At 43.7% G+C, this 23,837-nt stretch overlaps 1 protein-coding gene across 8 annotated transcripts in view; it reads right to left on the bottom strand.

The window, feature by feature from the left end:
- Nucleotides 1-3,745: 3,745 nt before the first annotated feature.
- Nucleotides 3,746-23,837, bottom strand: part of LOC133381072 (zinc finger protein 665-like) — a 40,864-nt gene continuing 20,772 nt past the window's right edge. Inside the window, exons 1-4 of one of the 8 annotated variants that reach the window (XM_061619554.1) lie at nucleotides 19,961-20,029; nucleotides 17,784-17,895; nucleotides 16,409-16,519; nucleotides 3,746-7,859 (exon numbers count right to left, since the gene is read on the bottom strand). In XM_061619554.1, coding sequence (XP_061475538.1) covers nucleotides 5,125-7,859; nucleotides 16,409-16,519; nucleotides 17,784-17,799 — 2,862 coding nt within the window. In that variant the 5' untranslated portion in view covers nucleotides 17,800-17,895; nucleotides 19,961-20,029 and the 3' untranslated portion in view covers nucleotides 3,746-5,124. Of the gene's footprint in view, nucleotides 7,860-16,408; nucleotides 16,520-17,745; nucleotides 17,896-19,609; nucleotides 19,926-19,960; nucleotides 20,030-23,837 lie in introns of those variants that run through there. The other 7 variants (XM_061619553.1, XM_061619560.1, XM_061619559.1 and 4 more) reach the window with 7 other exon arrangements.

The following is a 23,837-nucleotide window of genomic DNA, read 5'->3' as shown; positions in this document are numbered from 1 at the left end:
AAGTTTTTAATGCTCGGCGGAAGGTATCCAGGGAAGGGGCATGTCGAAGATCGAACGGGAGGGAATTCCAGAGAGTGGGGGCTGCCACCAAAAAAGCCCTCTCTCTAGTCCCCACCAACCTAGCTACTTTTGTTGGTGGGACTGAAAGAAGGCCCTGCATGGCGGATCTTGTCGGGCGGCATAGTTGGTGACGCTGGAGGTGCTCCTTCAGATAAACCGGGCCGAAACCGTATAGGGATTTAAAGGTTAACACCAACACCTTGAATTGGGCCCGGAAAACTACTGTTCCTGGTGCTTTATTTCTTCCAAGTATTTTAAGAGCAGCTTTCACCTCACATTCTAAAATCTCTGGTTCTTCATCATACGGTTCTTCCATGAATGAATCTGTCATCCTGGCATCTCTTTTATAGAGTTCTTCAGTGTATTGCTTCCATCCTCCTTTTATTTCATCTCAGTCAATCAGTGTATTCCCCTGTTGATTATTCAACATCCCTACTCTTGGTTTAAATTTCCCTTTAATAACTCTGATATTTTGGAATAGGGCTCTTGTTCTACCCTTTTTGTTGTCCTCTTCTATTATACAGTAACTATTGAAGCTCAGTGGGTGACCTTGGGCCAATCAGTGCCTTTCAGCCTCAGAGGAAGGCAATGGTAAAGCACCTCTGAATATTGCTTACCATGAAAACCCTGTTCATAGGGTCACTATAAGTTGGAATTAACTTGAAGGCAGTCCATTTCCATTTTTTCCAGGGTTCTAACTGTGTTTCTATCTCCTTTTTCTTTTGCATTCCTTCTCTCTTTAACCATTTTAAGAGTTTCTTTAGTCATCCATTGAGGTCTTTCTTTTTAACTAAAGGTATTGTCTTTTTGCATTCTTCCCTGATAATGTCTCTGACTTCACTCCATAGTTCTTCTGGCTCTCTATCAACTAAGTTTAAAGCCTCAAATCTGTTTCTTATTTGATCTTTAGATTCTTCTGGGATGTTTTTTAAACTGTATTTTGGCATTATGATTGCTTTGTTGTTCTCCTTTAGCTTTACTCTTATTTTTGATACGACTGGTTTGTGATCTGTGTACCTCAGTTTGCTCCTGGTCTTGTTTTTGCAGAAAGTATGGAATCTTCTGCTACCAATTATATAATCAATTTGATTCCTATATTGACCATTTGGTGATGTCCATGTATACAGTAGTATTTTTGGTTGCTGAAAAAATGTGTTGGCAAGAAACAAATTATTGGTTTCACAGAATTCAATAGCTCTTTCTCCTGCTTCATTTCTGTCTCCTAAGCCCCATTTTCCACAATTCCTAGCTCTTCTCTGTTCCCTACCTTCGTATTCCAGTCCCCCATGATTATCAGTACATCTTGTTTTGGTGTGTGATCAATTATTCCTGTACTTCTGAGTAAAATCTCTCCAATTCCTCTTCTTCTGCATTTGCTGTTGGAGCATAGACTTGGATGATGGTTTCCCGTTTAATCTCATTGATATCACTCACTCAGACCTTGCGTTATAGCTCCAAATTGCTTTTGCTACATCACTTTTCACTATTAAAGCAACCCCATTTATTCTTAATTTCTCACTTCCTGCATAAAATATTTTGGAGTTGCCTGACTGAAAATGTCCCATTCCTGTCCATTTTAATTCACTCACGCCAAGTATTGTAATGTTGATACATTCCATTTCTTGTTTGACAATTTCTAACTTTCCCTGGTTTATGCTTCTCACATTCCATATTCCCACATTCCATATTCCCAGGGAATGCAGTAATTATCGAACTATTGCCTTAATATCCCATGCAAGTAAAGTGATGCTCAATATTCTACAACAAAGGCTCTTGCCATATATGGAGCAAGAAATGCCAGATGTCCAAGCTGGATTTAGAAAGGGAAGAGGTACCAGAGATCATATCACAAACATACGTTGGATAATGGAACGGACCAAGGAATGTCATAAGAAAATCACCCTGTGCTTTATAGATTACAGCAAAGCCTTTGACTGTGTAGATCATAAGAACATAACATAAGAACATAAGAAGAGCCTGCTGGATCAGGCCAGTGGCCCATCTAGTCCAGCATCCTGTTCTCACAGTGGCCAACCAGGTGCCTGGGGGAAGCCCGCAAGCAGGACCCGAGTGCAAGAACACTCTCCCCTCCTGAGGCTTCCGGCAACTGGTTTTCAGAAGCATGCTGCCTCTGACTAGGGTGGCACAGCACAGCCATCATGGCTAGTAGCCATTGATAGCCCTGTCCTCCATGAATTTGTCTAATCTTCTTTTAAAGCCATCCAAGCTGGTGGCCATTACTGCATCTTGTGGGAGCAAATTCCATAGTTTAACTATGCGCTGAGTAAAGAAGTACTTCCTTTTGTCTGTCCTGAATCTTCCAACATTCAGCTTCTTTGAATGTCCACGAGTTCTAGTATTATGAGAGAGGGAGAAGAACTTTTCTCTATCCACTTTCTCAATGCCATGCATAATTTTATACACTTCTATCATGTCTCCTCTGACCCGCCTTTTCTCTAAACTAAAAAGCCCCAAATGCTGCAACCTTTCCTCGTAAGGGAGTCGCTCCATCCCCTTGATCATTCTGGTTGCCCTCTTCTGAACCTTTTCCAACTCTATAATATCCTTTTTGAGATGAGGCGACCAGAACTGTACACAGTATTCCAAATGCGGCCGCACCATAGATTTATACAACGGCATTATGATATCGGCTGTTTTATTTTCAATACCTTTCCTAATGATCCCTAGCATGGAATTTGCCTTTTTCACAGCTGCCGCATACTGGGTCGACATTTTCATCGTGCTGTCCACTACAACCCCGAGGTCTCTCTCCTGGTCGGTCACCGCCAGTTCAGACCCCATGAGCGTATATGTGAAATTAAGATTTTTTGCTCCAATATGCATAATTTTACACTTGTTTATATTGAATTGCATTTGCCATTTTTCCGCCCATTCACTCAGTTTGGAGAGGTCTTTTTGGAGCTCTTCGCAATCCCTTTTTGTTTTAACAACCCTGAACAATTTAGTGTCGTCAGCAAACTTGGCCACTTCACTGCTCACTCCTAATTCTAGGTCATTAATGAACAAGTTGAAAAGTACAGGTCCCAATACCGATCCTTGAGGGACTCCACTTTCTACAGCCCTCCATTGGGAGAACTGTCCGTTTATTCCTACTCTCTGCTTTCTGCTTCTTAACCAATTCCTTATCCACAAGAGGACCTCTCCTCTTATTCCATGACTGCTAAGCTTCCTCAGAAGCCTTTGGTGAGGTACCTTGTCAAACGCTTTTTGAAAGTCTAAGTACACTATGTCCACTGGATCACCTCTATCTATATGCTTGTTGACACTCTCAAAGAATTCTAATAGGTTACTGAGACAGGACTTTCCCTTGCAGAAAAACTATGGAACGCTTTAAAAGAAATGGGGGTGCCACAGCATCTCATTCTCCTGATGCGCAATCTATACTCTGGACAAGAGGCTACTGTAAGGACAGAATATGGAGAAACCAATTTGTTCCCCATCGGAAAGGTTGTAAGACAGGGGTGTATTTTATCACCCTATCTATTTAATCTATACGCAGAACATATCATACGGAAAGCAGGATTGGACCAAGAAGAAGGAGGTGTGAAAATCAGAGGGAGAAATATCAATAATTTAAGATATGCAGACGATACCATACTACTAGCAGAAACCAGTAATGATTTGAAACAAATGCTGATGAAAGTTAAAGAGGAAAGCACAAAAGCAGGACAACAGCTGAACGTCAAAAAGACTAAAGTAATTACAATAAAGGTTTATGTAACTTTAAAGTTGACAATGAGGACATTGAACTTGTCAAGGATTATCAATACCTTGGCACAGACATTAATCAAAATGGAGACAATAGTCAAGAAAGAGGAAGGCTAGGACTGGGGACGGCAGCTATAAGAGAACTAGAAAAGGTCCTCAAATGCAAAGATGTATCACTGAACATTGAAGTCAGGATCATTCAGACCATAGTATTCCTGACCTCTATGTATGGATGTGAAAGCTGGACACTGAAAAAAGAGGTAAGAGAAAAATCAACTCCTTTGAAATGTGGTGTTGGAGGAGAGCTTTGTGCATACCATGGACTGTGAAAAACACAAATAACTGAGTGTTAGAACAAATTAAACCAGAACTATCACCAGAAGCTACAATGATGAAACTGAGGTTATCATACTTTGGACACATGATGAGAAGACATGATTCAGTAGAAAAAAACAATAGTGCTGGGAAAAACAGAAGGGAGTAGAAAAAGAGGAAGGCCAAACAAGAGATGGATTGATTCCATAAAGGAAGCCACAGACCTGAACTTACAAGATCTGAACAGGATTGTTCATGACGGATGCTACTGCAGGTCATCGATTCATAGGGTCACTATAAGTCGTAATCAACTTGAAGGCACATAACAACAACAAACTAGTCACATTGAGTAGCAACTTCACTATTCCATTCCACTCCACAGCTCCTTCAGTCCACTTCACCTTCACCATCCTCACAGTTTTGCCCCCAAAACTGAGCTCAATAACAATCTTAACTGAAACCTTCCTAACAGTTCAAACATTTCTAACAATTCCTTCCATTGGTATCTTCTACAGGCATCTATTATGTAGGAGAGGTTCACTAAGAAGTGAATGGACAAAGTTTCCCACCAGTGTGAATGTAACTATTATTCCTCTCTCTCCAATGGAGGTATTCATGAGTATTTAATATAGCGTCTGAGTATCTAACAAAGCTCTTTCCATTCTCTGAGCATTTCACAGTTTCTCCTCTTTACGGATTCTTTGATGTGAAGCAAGAAACACCATCTGATTAAAGCTGTTCCATGTGATGCGAAATACGGAAGATACATTGGATGAAACTTTTTCCACACTGTGGACAGCTGCATGGTTTTCCCCCAGTGTGATTTTTTAAATATGTAGCAAGGTTGTGATCCAAACATTAATATGACTTCGCCTCTGTATGGGTCCTTTGATGTACAGAAAGACTACAACTCTTCTTAAAGCTTTGCCACATTCAAAGTTTTTATATGGCTATTCCCCTGTATGGATCATTTCACGTGCCTGAAGATGTCCATCCCGAATGAAACTTTCCACACTGCAATCATTTATAAGGTTTCTCCTCTGTATGAGTTTTTTGATGTGAAGTAAGGTTTCCACTCCGACTGAAACTCTTCCCACACTCCAAACATTTATATGATTTGCCCCCTGTATGAACTCTTTGATGTCTAGTAAGGGTGCTACTGCTACTGAAACTCATTCCACACTCAACACATTTATAAGGCTTCTCCCCTGTATGAGTTCTTTGATGTTTAGTAAGGTCAGCACTCTGAGTGAAGCTCTTTCCACACTCGAAACATTCATAAGGTTTGTTCCCTGTATGTATTCTTTCATGTTTAATAAGGTTGCCATTCTGACTGAAGCTCTTTCCACACTCAAAGCATTTATAAGGCTTGTCCCCTGTATGAGTTCGTTGATGTTTAGTAAGAAGGTCATTAAGACTGAAGCTCTTTCCACACTCAAAGCATTCATAAGGTTTGTCCCCTGTATGAGTTTTCTGATGTCTAGTAAGGTGGGATTTCTGACTGAAGCTCTTTCCACATTCCAAGCATTTATAAGGTTTGTCCCCTGTATGCGTTCTTGCATGTGAAGTAAGGTGGCATTTCTGACTAAAGCTCTTTCCACACTCCAAGCATGTATAAGGTTTGTCCCCCGTATGAGTTCTTGCATGTGAAGTAAGGTGGCTAATCAGACTGAAGCTCTTTCCGCACTCCAGGCATTTATAAGGTTTGTCCCCTGTATGAGTTCTTTGATGTCTAGTAAGGGTGCGACTTTCAGTGAAACTCTTTCCACATTCAAAGCATTCATATGGTTTGTGCCCTGTATGAATTTTTTGATGTTTAGTAAGGGTGCTACTTTCAGTGAAGCTTTTTCCACACTCCAAGCATTGATAAGGTTTGTCCCCTGTATGAGTTCTTTGATGTGAAGTAAGAGTGCCACTGCAACTAAAGCTCTTTCCACACTCCAAGCATTTATAAGGTTTGTCCCCTGAATGAATTCTTTGATGTGAAGTAAGGTTGCCACTCTGACTGAAGCTCTTTCCACACTCAAAACATTTATAAGGCTTGTCCCCTGTATGAGTTCGTTGATGTCTAGTAAGGGTGCCACTGTCACTAAAACTCTTTCCACACTCCAAGCATTTATAAGGTTTGTCTCCTGTATGAGCTGTTTGATGTGTACTAAGTGAGCCACTTCGACTGAAGCACTTTCCACACTCCAAGCATTTATAGGGTTTGTCCGCTGTATGAGTTCTTTGATGTCTAGTAAGGGTGCCACTTTCAGTGAAGCTCTTTCCACATTCAAAGCATTCATATGGTTTGTTGCCTGTATGAATTTTTTGATGTGAAGTAAGGTGGCTGATCAGACTGAAGCTCTTTCCACACTCCAAGCATTCATAAAGTTTGTCTCCTGCATGAGTTCTTTGATGTCTAGTAAGGTTGCCACTCTGGCTGAACCTCTTTCCACACTCCAAGCATTTATAAGGTTTGTCCCCTGTATGAGCTGTTTGATGTGTACTAAGTGAGCCACTTTGACTGAAGCACTTTCCACATTCAAAGCATTCATATGGTTTGTGCCCTGTATGAATTTTTTGATGTGAACTAAGGCGGCTACTCAGACTGAAGCTCTTTCCACACAACAAGCATTCATAAGGTTTGTCCCCTGTATGAGTTGCTTGATGTCTAGTAAGGTGGCATTTCTGACTGAAGCTCTTTCCACACTCCCAGCATTCATAAGGTTTGTCCCCTGTATGAGTTCTTTGATGTCTAGTAAGGGTGCCACTGTCTCTGAACCTCTTTCCACACTCCAAGCATTTATAAGGTTTGTCCCCTGTATGAGCTGTTTGATGTGTACTAAGTGAGCCACTTCGACTGAAGCTCTTTCCACACTCCAAGCATTTATAAGGTTTATCCCCTGTATGAGTTCTTTGATGTCTAGTAAGGTTGCCACTTTCACTGAAGCTCTTTCCACATTCAAAGCATTCATGTGGTTTGTGCCCTGTATGAATTTTTTGATGTGAAGTAAGGTTGCCACTCTGACTGAAGCTCTTTCCACACTCAAAACATTTATAAGGCTTGTCCCCTGTATGAGTTCGTTGATGTCTAGTAAGGGTGCCACTGTCACTAAAACTCTTTCCACACTCCAAGCATTTATAAGGTTTGTCCCCTGTATGAGTTGTTTGATGTGTACAAAGGGAGCTACTTCGACTGAAGTTCTTTCCACACTCCAAGCATTTGTATTTTTTGTGCCCTGTATGAAATTTTTTATGTGAAATAAGGTGGCCGTGATGACTGAAGCTCTTTCCACACTCCAAGCAATTATGTTTGTTCCCTTTATCAATTCTTTCATGTCTAGTAAGGGGGTTACTAAGACTGGAGCTCTTTCCATACTCCAAGCATTTATAAGGATTGTTCCCTGTATGCGTTATTTCATGTAAACAAACGGCACCACTGTAACTGAAGCTTTTGTCACACTCCATATATATATCTGATTTCCCTCTCTTTTGTCTTCTCTGATCTGTGATCAAGGCTTTTTGGTAGCTTAAGATTTTATTGCTCACAGGAGACATTCTTATTTCCTTTAAGTGATGGGTACTCCCTTCAATTTTATTTTTATCACCTTGAGAAGTACTGGATTCATCCCCTAGCGTCTGCATTTGTCTCCCCTCTTGTCTGTTTACTCCATCTTGATTTCCCAATTTCCATTCATACTTCTGATCCTCAGCTCTTTCCAGTGAGACTTCTGATGGTTTCCCTTCATCCATGCTCCCCAAAATATCTCCTGATGGAATAAAAATGAAAGCTGGTAAAGAAATTATGTGTATATACCTGCCTGTTTATGATTTCTACATTGAAAAAAAATTTCAGGGTCCTCTTGATATCAGAGTGTAATTGTCAACGTTCAAGGTCTTCTACTGTTACTATGGCTGTGGACACACTAGTGGCTTCAAAAGCAGCGAGAATGGTTTTTCTGGCTGCATTTTGAAGCAACTCTGCGTTTGCCTGAAACCCATCTCCCTTCTCCACTTCTGACTTCAGACTTTTCAAGACTGCCCACACAAAGTGTTGGGCCAATCACTGCCTCTGCCTGAGCCTCCAGCAAAGCATTGCCACTGGCCACACCTGGCAAGGGGTTGGTTTGGCAATCAGCTGAAAATTCTGTTTGAGTCTTAATTAAAGAAAACCGCATTCAACCTGATTTGACAAATATTTAGAGTAAAAAGGAGAGGAATTTGACGAGTGGCGTGTGTCCCCATTTTCACAAAGCAGAGGTGGAAACACACTGGTATGTGTGTCTCTACTCTGTGTTGCAGACCTGTTTTAGCAGTAGCTGCTTAGTGACAAGTTGTGAAGACAGAGTCGCTTTTAATAGTTTTAGGTGGGGCTTAGGTCAGGTAAATTCACTTTTATCGGTCTCAGTAACAACATTATTTGATTGGCTGGAGGTCCTAGAGAGCAAATGATGGGCCATTAACTGCCCAAAAGTTGAGAAAGTCAGTTGGTAAGGGAGGTGTGGGGCAGAGGCCAGAAAAAGCTGAGGTGAAAGTGGAGAGCAAAGTGTTGGCAGGCTGGCTACTAGCTTATAAACCTGGGAGACGCTCCACCTAACATGGCCTATATAATTTCTTAATTGGCTTCTGTTTGGTTCATTTTGCAAAGAGGCTGGTTGAGACCAGATGGGAAACCTTGCTGAAAGAGTTAAGTTTGTCATCTCAACTGAGATGATGATGATGCCAGTCATATTCACAGGACACGAACTTTGACAATCGAATCAATGTGATTGAAAAATAGTTGTAATAGTTTCACCCTCAGGAAAGAAGCCCATTGTTGAAATTTAGAGCTAATCAAAATAGCTGAAGGCTCACAAAAAGAAAATCCTATCACCCTGACCACACAACTCAGACTAGGAATGACACTTCTTTGATGAAATCAATGCTGGAGTTTCATTTCAGGCTTTAGTGAGGAAGTACATGAAAATAGTCTCTTAAAGCCATTTTTGGTTCCACTGGGTTCCAGTGAAGGTTGGTCAACTGGAGCTATTGGGCCACAGTCCTGCCAATGAGAATGTCAAGCAGTTTTTTAATCTCCCCCCAAATCTCAAAACCACACAATTTTCTTTGTTCCATACTCATTATATACTTCTATTTGAGGCGGACTCCTCCACAGAATCGTTGTGGGTGGTGATACCATGCCCCAGGAGGGATTTAATACTGGGAACAATCTATCATCCCCCTGATCAGAATGCTCAGGGAGACCTTGAGATGAGATACGAAATTGAGGAAGCATCCAAACTAGGAAATGTGGTAGTAATGGGTGACTTCAACTAGCTGGACATAGACTGGCTGCATATGTGTTCCAGTCATGACAAAGAAGCAAAATTTCTAGATATTCTAAATGACTATTCCCTAGACCAGTTGGTCATGGAACCGACCAGATGGACGGCAACCCTGGACTTAATCCTCAGTGGGGACCGGGACCTGGTGCGAGATGTAAGTGTTGTCAAACCGATTGGGAGCAGTGACCACAGTGCTATTAAATTAAACATACATGTAAATGGCCAATTGCCAAGAAAATCCAACACGGTCACATTTGACTTCAAAAGAGGAAACTTCACAAAAATGAGGGGATTGGTAAAAAGGAAGCTGAAAAACAAAGTCCAGAGGGTCACATCACTCGAAAATGCTTGGAAGTTGTTTAAAAACACTATATTAGAAGCTCAACTGGAGTGCATACCGCAGATCAGAAAAGGTACCGCCAGGGCCAAGAAGATGCCAACATGGTTAACGTGCAAAGTCAAGGAAGCTCTCAGAGGCAAAAAGTCTTCCTTCAGAAAATGGAAGTCTTGTCCGAATGAAGAAAATAAAAAGGAACACACTCTGCCAAAAGAACTGCAAGAAGACAATAAGGGATGCTAAAAAAGAATTTGAGGAGCACATTGCTAAGAACATAAAAACCAACAACAAAAAATTCTATAAATACATTCAAAGCAGGAGACCATCAAGGGAGGCGATTGGACCCTTGCATGATAAGGGAGTCAAAGGTGTACTAAAGAACGATGAGATTGTGGAGAAGCTAAATGAATTTTTTGCATCTGTCTTCACAGTGGAAGATATAGGGCAGATCCCTGAACCTGAACTAACATTTGCAGGAAGGGATTCTGAGGAACTGAGACAAATAGTGGTAACGAGAGAGGAAATTCTAGGCTTAATAGACAATATAAAAACTGACAAATCACCGGGCCCGGATGGCATCCACCCGAGAGTTCTCAAAGAACTCAAATGTGAAATTGCTGATCTGCTAACTAAAATATGTAACTTGTCCCTCGGGTCCTCCTCCGTGCCTGAGGACTGGAAAGTGGCAAATGTAACACCAATCTTCAAAAAGGGATCCTGGGGGGATCCCGGAAATTACAGGCCAGTTAGCTTAACTTCTGTCCCTGGAAAACTGGTAGAAAGTATTATTAAAGCTAGATTAACTAAGCACACAGAAGAACAAGCCTTGCTGAAGCAGAGCCAGCATGGCTTCTGCAAGGGAAAGTCCTGTCTCAGTAACCTATTAGAATTCTCTGAGAGTGTCAACAAGCATATAGATAAAGGTGATCCAGTGGACATAGTGTACTTAGACTTTCAAAAAGCATTTGACAAGGTACCTCACCAAAGACTTCTGAGGAAGCTTAGCAGTCATGGAATAAGAGGAGAGGTCCTCTTGTGGATAAGGAATTGGTTAAGAAGCAGAAAGCAGAGAGTAGGAATAAATGGACAGTTCTCCCAATGGAGAGTTGTAGAAAGTGGAGTCCCTCAAGGATCGGTATTGGGACCTGTACTTTTCAACTTGTTCATTAATGTCCTAGAATTAAGAGTGAGCAGTGAAGTGGCCAAGTTTGCTGACGATACTAAATTGTTCAGGGTTGTTAAAACAAAAAGGGATTGCGAAGAACTCCAAAAAGACCTCTCCAAACTGAGTGAATGGGCAGAAAAATGGCAAATGCAATTCAATATAAACAAGTGTAAAATTATGCATATTAGAGCAAAAAATCTTCATTTCACATATACGCTCATGGGGTCTGAACTGGCGGTGACTGACCAGGAGAGAGACCTCGGGGTTGTAGTGGACAGCACGATGAAAATGTTGACCCAGTGTGCGGCAGCTGTGAAAAAGGCAAATTCCATGCTAGCGATAATTAGGAAAGGTATTGAAAATAAAACAGCCGATATCATAATGCCGTTGTATAAATCTATGGTGCGGCCGCATTTGGAATACTGTGTACAGTTCTGGTCACCTCATCTCAAAAAGGATATTATAGAGTTGGAAAAGGTTCAGAAGAGGGCAACCAGAATGATCAAGGGGATGGAGCGACTCCCTTATGAGGAAAGGTTGCAGCATTTGGGGCTTTTTAGTTTAGAGAAAAGGCGAGTCAGAGGAGACATGATAGAAGTGTATAAAATTATGCATGGCATTGAGAAAGTGGATAGAGAAAAATTTTCTCCCTCTCTCATAATACTAGAACTCGTAGACATTCAAACAACCTGAATGTTGGAAGATTCAGGACAGACAAAAGGAAGTACTTCTTTACTCAGTGCATAGTTAAACTATGGAATTTGCTCCCACAGGACGCAGTAATGGCCACCAGCTTGGATGGCGTTAAAAGAAGATTAGACAAATTCATGGAGGACAGGGCTATCAATGGCTACTAGCCATGATGGCTGTGCTCTGCCACCCTAGTCAGAGGCAGTATGGGGAAATGACCAGGGCGGTGGACACCATTGCTCCTGAGCGTCCCCTCTTACGGAGTGGAGCCAAACCAGCTCCCTGGGAGCTGGCGGCGATGAAACAAATAAGACGGGGACTTGAGCGACATTGGAGGAAGACTCGGAGCGAGTCTGACCGAACACGGGCTAGAGCCTGTCTGAAGGCCTACTCCGTGCCATTGCGGGCTAAGAAGAAACTTATCTTTTCTGCCACCATTGCGTCTGCTGGGAGCAGTCCAGCACAGCTGTTTTGAGTGGTCAGGGGTCTTTTAAACTCTGGCCCCCAGGAGGGTAATATAGACCACTCAACAGCCCGCTGTCAAGAATTTGCACGGCACTTTGCAGATAAAGTCGCTCAGATTCGCTCCGACTTGGACGCTAAAATTGATACAGTCTCAGGGGATGTAACTTTGGCTCCTGCTTGTCCAATATTAATGGATTCCTTTCAATTTGTACAGGACGAGGATGTGGACAAGATTCTTGGAGAGGCGAGAGCCACCACACGTCTGCTGGATCCTTGCCCTTCCTGGCTCATCAAAAGTGCCAGAGGGGGACTGGCCAAGTGGGTGAGGGGAGTGGTTAATGCCTCTTTACAACAAGGCAGAATTCCATTGTGCCTAAAAGAGGCAGTTGTACGGCCTTTGTTGAAAAAGCCCTCCCTGGATCCCTCCATAATGGGAAATTATCGACCAGTCTCCAACATTCCATTTTTGGGCAAGGTAATAGAGCGTGTGGTGGCCGCCCAGCTCCAGAGATTCTTGGATGAAACGGATTATCTGGATCCATTTCAGTCTGGTTTCAGGCCTGGTTACGGGACAGAGACAGCAGAAGACAACCAACAATAATCCAGCATCTCAAAGAAGAGCAATTTGAAACAACTGCGTCTTCCAAGCCTGTAAGTATCTCTTGGGAAGGGTACCAAAGTATTCCACCACTGTGGGGCTCCCACAGAAAAGGCCCAGTCCCTAGTATCTGTCAGTGCATCGTTTTATTACGCACAACACTTAGAGAGCTTTGTGATTAAGTGGTCTAGAAACCTCTCTAAATATTTAATAATTAATAAATGCCATGCCAAACAGTACAGAGGAGAAACCATGAGCCTTCTCCTTCCATACCAGATCATTTGGGGAAAGGGAAATCTGAACTGGTTGCTCCTACAAGGGGGGGCTCAGAGAACCCAAAGAGGGAAGTTTTTACAGGATGAAGAGGTGAATGTCAAAGGACCACGGAGGAGGGATGAAAGTTGTAGTGGCTGGGGGAGGGGGACAAGGGGAGAGGATGAAGTACAAGTTGAGTGTGAAAGGGGAATGGGAGAAGAAAGTACAGGAGATGGGTAAAAATACTTTGAGAAGCATGTGGGAGTATTTCTCCTTTTCATCTTCTTCAGGTGAGGCTGTCAATGTGCTGAACCGGTGCCTGGCTGCAACAATGAATTGGATGAGGGCTAATAAACTGAGGTTCAATCCAGATAAGACTGAGATGCTGCTAGAGGGTGGTTCTTCTGACCGGATGGTGGATGTCCAACCTATCCTGGATGGGGTTGCACCCCCCCTGAAGGAGCAGGTTCGTAGCTTGGGGGTTCTTCTAGAATCATCTCTGTCATGTGAGGCTCAGGTAGCCTCGGTGGCACAGAGTGCCTTCTACCAACTTCAGTTGGTGGCCCAACTACGTCCCTATCTGGACAAGATCAGCCACACAAGACCTTCTCTCGGTCCCACCAGTAAAAACAGCGAGGCTGGTGCAGACCAGAGAGAGGGCATTTTCAATTGTGGCCCCCACCCTCTGGAATTCCCTTCCTTTCGATCTTCGCCATGCCCCCTCCTTAATAGGTTTCCGCCGAGCCTTGAAAACCTGGCTGTTCAGGCAGGCCTATGGGATCTCTAGGGTGGGTTAGTTTTTAATGTTGTTGATGGATTAAAAGGGGGGTGGTTAGTTTAATCATCAAATGTGGTTTGTATTGTTTTATATTGTATTTTATCTTGTTGCCTTGGTGTACGTCGCCTAGAGTGGCCGTTGACTCGGCCAGATAGGCGACTCAAAAACAAAATTTTATTTTATTTATTTATAGGGATAACCTGGCTTCAGTTGTACATGCTCTGGTAACCTCTAAATTAGATTACTGCAATGCACTGTATGTGGGGCTGCCTTTGAAGACGGTTCGGAAACTGCAGCTTGTGCAAAATGCAGCAGCCAGATTGGTAACAGGGACCAGACGGTCCGAACATATAAAACTGATTCTGGCCCGCTTGCATTGGCTGCCTGTATGTTTCCGAGCTTGATTCAAGGTGCTGGTTTTGACCTATAAAGCCTTACACGGCTTGGGAGCACAATACCTGATGCCTCTCCCGATACGAACCCACCTGTACACTACGTTCAAGTTCAAAGGCCCTCCTCCGGGTGCCTACTCCAAGGGAAGCTCGGAGAATGGCAACAAGGGAGAGGGCCTTCTCAGTGGTGGCCCCCAAATTATGGAATGATTTTCCTGACAAGGTGCGCCTGGGGCCAACACTGTTATCTTTTTGGCGCCAGGTCAAGACTTTCCTCTTCTCCCAGGCATTTTAGCATGTGTTTTTTAAATTGTTTTAAATTTTTAAATTGTGTTTTAAATTGTTTTTTAAAAAGATGTATTTTAAATTGTATTTGTTTTTAGTTACTGTAAACCGTCCAGAGAGCTTCGGCTATGGGGTGGTATACAAGTAAAATAACTAACTAACTAACTAAACTAACCGAAAAGGCCTTCTCCACTTAGAGCCTTGAATTATCACATTTTGCCTAAAATGGGGAGGCTCAAGAAATATCTTGATATGCCAGCTTGAAGAAAGTTCGGTTGTGAATCCTTGCTGTAAGGTAAACACTGTTGCAAAGAACACCGGAATTTGCAAAGATGGATTAGTTTGGTGGTTCCCAACTCTGTGGGCTGTGACCCCCAGGGGGGCAGCAAAGTAATCCAGGATTGGTCGTGAACAGTAAATAAATGAATTATTTATGTATTTTTTTAAAAGTCTTCACCCCATGGATGCTGTCTGCTCCCCGTGGCCACTGCAGATGACACCTCCCACGTGCTCCAAATGAGAGGGGAAGACTTTTGCTAAAGCAGCAGAGTGTCTTTCAGGCACTCCAAGGGCAGGCGTCTGCCGATGAAACATGTGGCAGATGCCGAAGGAGACTGAGGGCGGTGCTACCAGGAAGAAGAGGGAATTCCTATCTCCAACTCCCATCTCCTCATAGCACCGCTGCTGACAATGCCCTTGCTCAGAACAAGAGGAGAAGGCTTATTGTGAAGCAAAAAGAAGCAAGGCTGCAAGGAAAGGCTGCTTTCCCCCTTCCTGGCAGCCGGCCTGCTGGCCTTCTAGGCTCCTGCTTTACTGCCACCTCCTTTGAAAAATTATTCTTATTTGCGAGGTCGCCCAGTTCTTCCCTTTGGCTCAGACAGATCCAAGGAGCAGTGAGGAAATTCAGGACTTACTCACCCCCCATCTCTGAGGCTAAGTGCATGTGCCAGCGTCCCCCCTTTCTTCCACCTACACTCTGCTCCTCCATCTCTCTCTCCAAGACACTGCAGCAGTTGAGGGTTTCCTCCCTCCCATGTGCTCAAATGCATGCACTTCTGCAGATGCTTGCAGGAGGGGCGGGCGTGTTTTTGTGTGTGTGTGTGCTGATCTGTCTTCTGCTCTGCTCTCATTCCCAAGTGCATGCTAGCCAAATCATCTGTTCTAATCACCCTCCCAAGGCCTAAAAGCACTAACCTCCTTCCTTAATCTATCCACTGTAGTGGACAATGTAGCATCGCCATCACCACGACATTGCTGTTTCTTGATTATTTAAAAAAGAAAATCATTTTAGTTGAGGCTGGGATCCTGCTTCTGCAGCAGAAATGTATTTATTTCATTATTATTGCATTTATATCCTACCTTTCCTCCAAGCAGCTCAAGGTGGTGCACAAGGTCCCCCCCCCTTTCCATTTTATCCTTGCATCAACCCTGAGAGGCAGGTCAGACTGACAGACAGGTCCAACGTCACCCAGTGGGCTTCAGGGCTGAGTGGGGATTTGAACCTGTTTCTTAGTACAACTCTGTAACCCACTGGTTTTGGGAGACAGGACTGAACATGTTCAGACTGGGGGTGGGGATACCAATTTGATTGGACTGTTGCATTAAGAAAACAAAGCAACACCTCCCTGTCTGCAGGGAAAGGGATATTTGGAGATGTGATTTTGCCACGCACCATTTTTTCAATTAACAGACACTAAAATTACAATCAGCATGGGTGGGTCATGAAATTTGTTTAGCTTACAAAGGGGGTCCCGTACTCAAAGGTTGGGAACCACTGGATTAGTTGAACATTTCCTTAATGGCCAGCTCATTATGCCATATTTTACTTCCATCTGCCACCGTTCTGTAACCGGCTCTGCCCCTGCGCCACCTTTTTGTGACTGGTGGGCTTCAGTAATGCCCAGGTGTCTCATGTGAGCCCTGGGGGTAAGAAAGTTTGAGAATCCCTGTGCTAGGTAATGCTGATGGGGGAACACCTCTTATTCTACCATTTAGTCACAATTCCCAGACACAGAGTAGTCCAAGCACACCTGAGCATCTTCCTGCTGATCTCTCCACTTTTGTGAAACGCTGGACAAAAAGTTCTTCTCTTCCATCTCCTTCCAGCCTGGAGCTGAGGTTACATTTCAAACTCAAATGGTCTTTTTGGAACAAAAAGCACATACACACAAATCTGCCTTAATCAGTGTCAGTTCATCGGTTTACCCAGGAACGGACAACTGGGAGGGGTGCTGTTCCCAGGTCTCCATGGCAGTGGTGTCGCTGCCACCTACCATAAGGGAGAGGGGCAACGCGATGGAGAGATCTGGGCTTTGCCTGCGCTCTGGTGGAGCCAATCTGGTACTTCTCCCAGTGTGCCCACATAGCCCCAAACTGCTTACCGCCTCGTCCCTATTCCTCCCTGCCGACCACTGCTGGGTCTATCTACTTTAGTACTCTGTACTCTGAATGAATGATAAGTTCCCTCCACCCCAGTGCCAATAAGAGAACTACCTGGCCAGAAAAAAAAAGAATCAAGATAAATAACTCATAGCCGATTCCATTTCCTGTGATGGCTACATTACTACTGTTATGAGAGGCAGTATTTGGATCACAAGTGGGGAAAGTGCTGTCGCTTGTGGGCTTCCCGGGGCATCTGGTTGGCCACTATGAAGACAGGATCGTGATCTACGTAGGCCTTTGGTTTGATCCAACAGGTCTCATCTAATGTTAATATACCAGGGGAAAGCTCATCAGCCCCCTTCTAATCATCTCACTGGTGTTGTGGAAATCATTGGTTCAGGCTTCCCTGAGCTATCCAATATGGCTAAGCCTCAGCATTGTTATGCATATTGTTGAAACTGCGCATATAAGGCTGTGAAAGGAAGTAGAGCAAGAGTTATAATCATGTGCCAAATGCTTGCTAAACAAGGCCACATATTATCAAGGGAGGTATAAGGGAAATAAGGAGGGGGGAAATTGGAGTAGCTTGTATGAAAAAGGAAGGGAAAAGTTATCTTGACATGCATATCTTGTAGGAAATGTAGTTATGTGTTTATGCCAATTAAGGAATATCTATGCCAAGTTATTGTATTGAATGACATATGTTTATGTATCATCTTGTGATGATTGTGTAATCAATGTAACCTTGAAAACAGTATATAAGGATGATGTGTGGAACATGTGAGGGGGCTTGCACTGAGATTCTGTCTCTGAGTAACCTCCCAGGCAATTGCTTGCAAATAAAGGCTTCTAATCAATTCTATGTCTTGAGAGCTTGTTAGGGCCTCCCAGCATTGAACTCAGCAGGGGTAGCCCAGTTGGGCTCCTGCAACACTGGTAACCTTCTTATGATCTCATTCGTAACACCACAAAGGGGCATTAATACCTTTCATAGCTACTGACTGAAGGGGAAAAGATCCTTACTTAGAGGGGTCGCCATCTCATGAATCTCCCATGTGATCTCCTTGGACAGAACTCTCTGGCCTGGATCCAGCAAGCCCCTTTCCTCCTTCTTGAAATGCAAGATCACCAATGCCTGGGACAAGGAAACAATTGCATTCCTCATCAACGCTTCCATGCAAGGGGTGGACATTATCTGCCCTTCGCTCACAGTCTGAAGAGAGATGTGGCAAGCAGGGATTTTGCCTTCAGTTTCCACAAGTCATCTCAAGTCCAGATGGCATCTACCTGAGAGGTCTTAAACAACTCAAATGTAGCACTGCTGATCTTCTAACAAAGATATATACATATCACTGAATGGACGAGACCACTGCCGCACAGCTAAAATGAACCCTGGGGTCTCTGTACTATAATACCAGCCAAGGTATTGCATTAAAGAAAAAGAGGGGATCCAGAAGGTATCCTGGAAACGGGAGGCCAATTAGCTTAATATCTGTTTCAGGGAAACTAGTGGAAAACATTATTAAAGACAGAATGACCAAACATGAACATAACAATCATGGGATAAGAGGAAATATACCCTTGTTGTTCAAGAACTGTTCAAAGATCAGGAGGGAGAGAGTAGGAATAAATGGACAGTTCTCCCAAAGCAGGAATATAAGAAATGCCTGCTCCATCTTCAGTACTAGGACCTGTGTTTTTTTAACTTTTTCCTACATGGACTGTAGTTACAGGGTGAAAGTGAGGTAACAAGTTTACTAATGATACCAAATTGTACAGGGCGATTAAAACAAATAGGGGTTGTGAGGAGTTCCAGAAGGATCTCTCCAAGCAGACTTCGGTATTAAACAGCAAACGCAATGAAGTAACAAGTGGTACACATTCAAACAAAAAATCCAGCTTAAGGTGTCCAGTAATGGGATCTGAAGTGGTGGTAAGTAATCAGTAAAGAGACCTTGGGGTCATAGCAGAGGGCTCAGTGGAGATGTTGATGTCATGTGATGCAGCTGGGAAATTGGTGAATTCCATGTCAGGGGTCATTAAGAAAGGGACTGAAAGGAAACCTGCCAATATCATAATGCCATTATACAAATCTAAGGTGCTACGGAACTTGAAATGCTGAGTACAGATCTGGTTGTCTGACCTCCAAATTAATATTATATAGAAGAGGTTCAGAAGAGCACAACCAAAATTATTAAGGGGACGGAGCAGCTCCGCTGTGAGGAAAGGTCACAACACATGAGGCTTTTTAGTTTAGACAAAAGAGGAGACATGATAGATGTGTTGTCACACCACATATTTAAACCACATTCAACACACATTTAGAGCACATGGTTTCCCCCTGAGAATCCTGGGAATTGTAGTTTACCCTTCACCAAGCTACAATTCCCAACACCCTTAATCATCTACAGCTTCCAGGATTCTTTGGGCAAAATCACTTGCTTCAAATGTGTGTTGAATGTGGTTTAAACTGGAGAGTGGACTCTGATTTAGCAGGGCTCTTACCCTTGGCATGCAGTGCAGGAAGAGAGAGGAGGAAGTTGTTCCCACCAATTTGCATCAGTTGCAGGAAAAGCTTCACTCTCCAAACATTTTGTCTGTAGGACTACATTAAAAACCATGAAGGCAGGGCCATGTTTTTGACGGCCTTGATTCTGACAAAGGAAGAAGACTGGCAAGAAACAGTTAAATTACCTCATAATTAAACTATCAGGGCTGAACCAAAAAGCAACACAAGAACGGTTAAGAAGCTGCCTTATAATGAGCCCAGCCTTTTGGCTCAGTATTATCTTCTAACACATATTCTTAAGTACTCCATGTATATATATCCAAAGCTTAAACATACTCACGATCACATTCCAAGCTAAGGAAGAAAAAGGCAGCACTTTCAAACAACCGGGCTTGTATGCTATTTACATACGTCGTTTCATTCATGACCAAAAATTCCAATGTTCTCGAGGGATATGGAAATCTGGTTCCAAACAAAGCAAGCTTGTGGGAGGGGACAGGCAGACGGGCCCAGCAGTAGGGCAGAGTTGAGATCTATAGGGCAGGATTGCATCCTCAAACAAGCCGGGAATAGGCTGGGCCCGGGGCTCCTCGCTTTCCCCCTCCTCCCTGCCCACCGCCCCAAATGGTGCACCTTGACCTCCCTCCACGCAGCCCCTCTCGAAGATCTTTGCAAACATAAAAAGACTCACGCGCTCACTCCCAGGAAATTCCCTCTTCCGCAATCTTTCCTTCTGCTCTAGGAATGGCTGCTCTGTGGTTGGTCTTAACCCTTCAAGAGCACAGTTGCTGACGCTGCTTCCCACAGAGTGTGGGGTGTAATGTCCCGTTAAGATCTACGAACTGCTTGCGAGCACTGGGGGAAAATATTAATCGGCCAAGTGCTTTGATTTCGCCCAAATCATTTGGTCTATGCTTTTTTCTCCAGAGGTGCGTGTTGGGACTCGTGAATAAACCTGCTTGCCTTGTGGGATGCTTGAGCGTCCACAAGCCATCACAGACAGCAAGGGGAGGTGGTCAGCAAATTTCTGGACTGTGTCTCTTCTCTATATTAAAAATAAAAATTCCATGCCCATTAGAAAAGTTTAGATTAGACTAAACCCCATTTTCTTTACCTGCTAGATTTCTGTGCACAGGGACTTTTTCTTGTTCACTTGTGTGGAAGAACGTTCAAATCTGCTACAACCCCTATAAACAAGTCAGAACAAATGCTGAATAAAGACCCAGGAAAGTCTTACCTCCTCTCCTTTGTCCTTTTGTTAAGATGACAGCCTGAAAGCAGATTCTTATGTTTTTTCTCTGCATTTCACCAGGAAGTCCCAGGGTTAAAAGCACCATTTAAACAGTATTAAAACAACACCCGCAGTCCCATAATTATTATTAAAAATAATATAGATTCATGTACAGATTTTGTTATATGTACTGGCAGCTGACCTTTATTGCACTAGGGACAATGGTGAACCAGATAGCAAATGTTTCCAACAGCAGCTATGGTCACGTCCACGTGGATGTCATCTCATAAGCAGGTTGTTCATATCTGGTAACTCTGTGCCTGTGATTGGCTCGCAGCGTCCACACACCCCTGGATTTTTAGTCACCATATTCCTTGCTGTTCTGCCACTTGCCATCCACATCAGTGAGTGGAGCCACGTGGAGTACAGTAGTGTCTCATAGAGGACTCTCTCCCATTTGCTTGGATGTGTGACCTCACAGTTATGGACCCACCATGCTCCCACTGCGCTACTCTTTCACCTAGCACTGTGAGAACAGGATGCTGGACTACATGGACCGTTGGCCTAATCCAGCAGGCTCTTCTTATGTTCTTACCCCTTTCCTCTTGCAGATTTTGTCTGAAGCAAAAAAAAGCCATCATCTACTTAGCAGACGGTGGTTTTGACCCATCGACTTCTGGGTTATAGGCCCAGCAGGCTCCCACTGTGTCAATCTGCTGGGCAAGGGAAAAGGGGCCTGGTGTGGTTTGTCAGCCTGTTTCCAACCTAGCAACTGGTCTTCCGAGTCACACTGCCCGCTTTTTGTCTGGCCTGAATCTTCCAGCAAAGTCCCTAGTTTGAATCCAGGCAGAAACATGCCCCTCTTCTCGTGTGGCGAGTTGACATTGTTTCTTGCACCTTTGGAGCCTTGCTTTGGAGGAAGTTTGAGTTGTGCTTACCCCACCCCACCCCAGGAAGCCAAAGTAGCTCAACTTGGAGAGTGTTAGACTGAAAATCTAAAGGTCCCTGGTCCAGTCCTGGGCTTTGGCAGTGTTACATTCCTTTTGCCAAATAGTCTCTCTTTGGATAGGCACTGGCAGAAAGAACACTCCTCTTGCTGTGTGGAACTCCACAGAAAGCTCCTGCAAAAGGAGCGCACTCCATGAACTAGTGGCCGAAAGATGCCTTGAATGGCACGCTACAGTCCTCAGCCCCAACCAGCAAAGCCAATGGCCAGGGCTGAAGGGAGTTGTGATCCAGCAACGTCTGGAGGGCCACAGAGGCTCTCCATCTCTGCTTAATGCTCCATTCACCCAAATGGACCAGCCTGTCCTGCAGACTTCTTAGCACAGTAGGAAGCACATCCATTTCTTAATCTGGTCCTGAGTTTCGGCCTTAGGCCTCATTCACACCAGATATCTATTCCACTATCATTCCCCTTTAAACATTTATGGCTTTCCTCAAAGAATCCTGAGAAGTGTAGTTTGTGAAGGCGCTGAAAGGTGTTAGGAGACCCCATTCTCCTCTCAGAGCTACAATTCAAAAGTAGTTTGACAGTCACTCTCTCTTCTCAGAGAACTCTGAAAATTGCAGCTCTATGAGGGGCAGGAAAAGGAGATTCCTAATAACTCTCAGCACCACAAAGTTGGTGAGGTGCTGGATGAAAATGGTTGCAGCCTCCAAGAGGTCTTCTGTATCTTTAAAAGTTGTGCAGGGGGAATGGAGAATTCCACCTTGTGGTTTTTCCCATTACACGGTTGCAAGAACACCTGCACTTGGCTGACTTTCTCTTCTCCTAAAGATACAGGATCAGTCTCAGGCCCTGAACCTGGCAACCCTAGTCCACACATACCTGGATTTTTAGTCACCATATTCCTTGCTGTTCTGCCACTTCAGTGAGTGGAGCCACGTGGAGTACCGTAGTGTCTCATAGAGGACTCTCTCCTGTTTGCTTGGATGTGTGACCTCACAGTTATGGACCCACCATGCTCCCACTGCGCTACTCTTTCACCTAGCACTGTGAGAACAGGATGCTGGACTAGATGGGCCATTGGTCTGATCCAGCAGGCTCTTCTTAGCCCTTTCCTCTTGCAGATTATGTCTGAGGCCAAACAAAAGGCAGCAGCTACTTAGCAGATGGTGGTTTTGACCCATCGACTTCTGGGTTATAGACCCAGCAGGCTCTCACTGTGTCGATCTGCTGGGCAAGGCAAAAGGGGCCTGATGTGGTTTGTCAGCCTGTTTCCAACCTAGCAACTGGTCTTCCGAGTCACACTGCCTAGCTTTTGTCTGGCCTGAATCTTCCAACATTTGGCTTCATTGGATGGCTCTGAATTCTATCAGTGATTTATTTATTAGTTTTATATGCCACCCTTGCTCCCAGAAGGAGCCTAGCACGAATTCTGGTATTATGAGAAAGAACAACATTTGAATCCAGGCAGAAACATGCTCCTTTTCTTATGTGGTGAGGAGCTGACATTGCTTCTTGCAAGTTTGGAGCTTTGCTTTGGAGGAAGCTTGAGTTGTGCTCCACCCCACCCCACCCTACCTCAGGAAGCCAAAGCAGCTCATCTGGGAGAGTGTTAGAAAAGATCTAAAGGTCCCTGGTCCAGTCCTGGGCTTTGGCAAAGTGTTACATTCCTTTTGCCAAGTAGTCTCTGTTTGGACAGGCACTGGCAGAAAGAACATTCCCCTTGCTGTGTGGGACTCTTGCCACAGGAAGCTCTGGCTAAAGGAGAACTCTCCTTGAAGTCAGACATGGATGTATAGATTACATCCAAGAATAGGTCCACTCCAGAGCACGGGATGATTGTACTGGTAACATACACATGCAGCATCCATAAAGGAGGCTATCAAGAAACACTGGCACCTCCTGGAGGATATTCACAATGTCAGAACTATCCCATGTCTGCATACAAGCGTGCACCTAATTTAAGAGACTTGTTAATACATTCGAGACCTAGAACACCAAGGTTGCTTCATAGCACTATAGACAACAGCAACATTGTACATCAGTTCCCATGTGGCAAGTCTAGTGTTTGTTCTAATTGCAACAAAATGAAATCATTCATCAACCCCAGAGATCAGAGGGATATTGTATCAAAGATTTATTCATGTGCAATGCTAAAGGGATTCTATATATTGTGCGTTGTCCATGCCCACTTTTGTATGTGGGTATGACTACAAGGAAAATTAAAATATGCATTTGTGAATACAAAAATTGTATTAGAACTAAGAAAGTATGTGTCCCATTAGTAAAACACTTTGGAATTCAAGCATGATGAGAAATCTCTTCAATTTTGGTGTGTAGAAAAAAATTAATCCTCAAGGAAAGAATTGTGCAAACAGCTAAGAAGGA

The sequence above is a fragment of the Rhineura floridana genome, chromosome 3 (genome assembly GCF_030035675.1).
Source record: "Rhineura floridana isolate rRhiFlo1 chromosome 3, rRhiFlo1.hap2, whole genome shotgun sequence".
Taxonomy (NCBI): Eukaryota; Metazoa; Chordata; class Lepidosauria; order Squamata; family Rhineuridae; genus Rhineura; species Rhineura floridana.
Note: the sequence above shows the minus strand (reverse complement) of the source record. Positions and strands in the feature narration are given on the sequence as shown.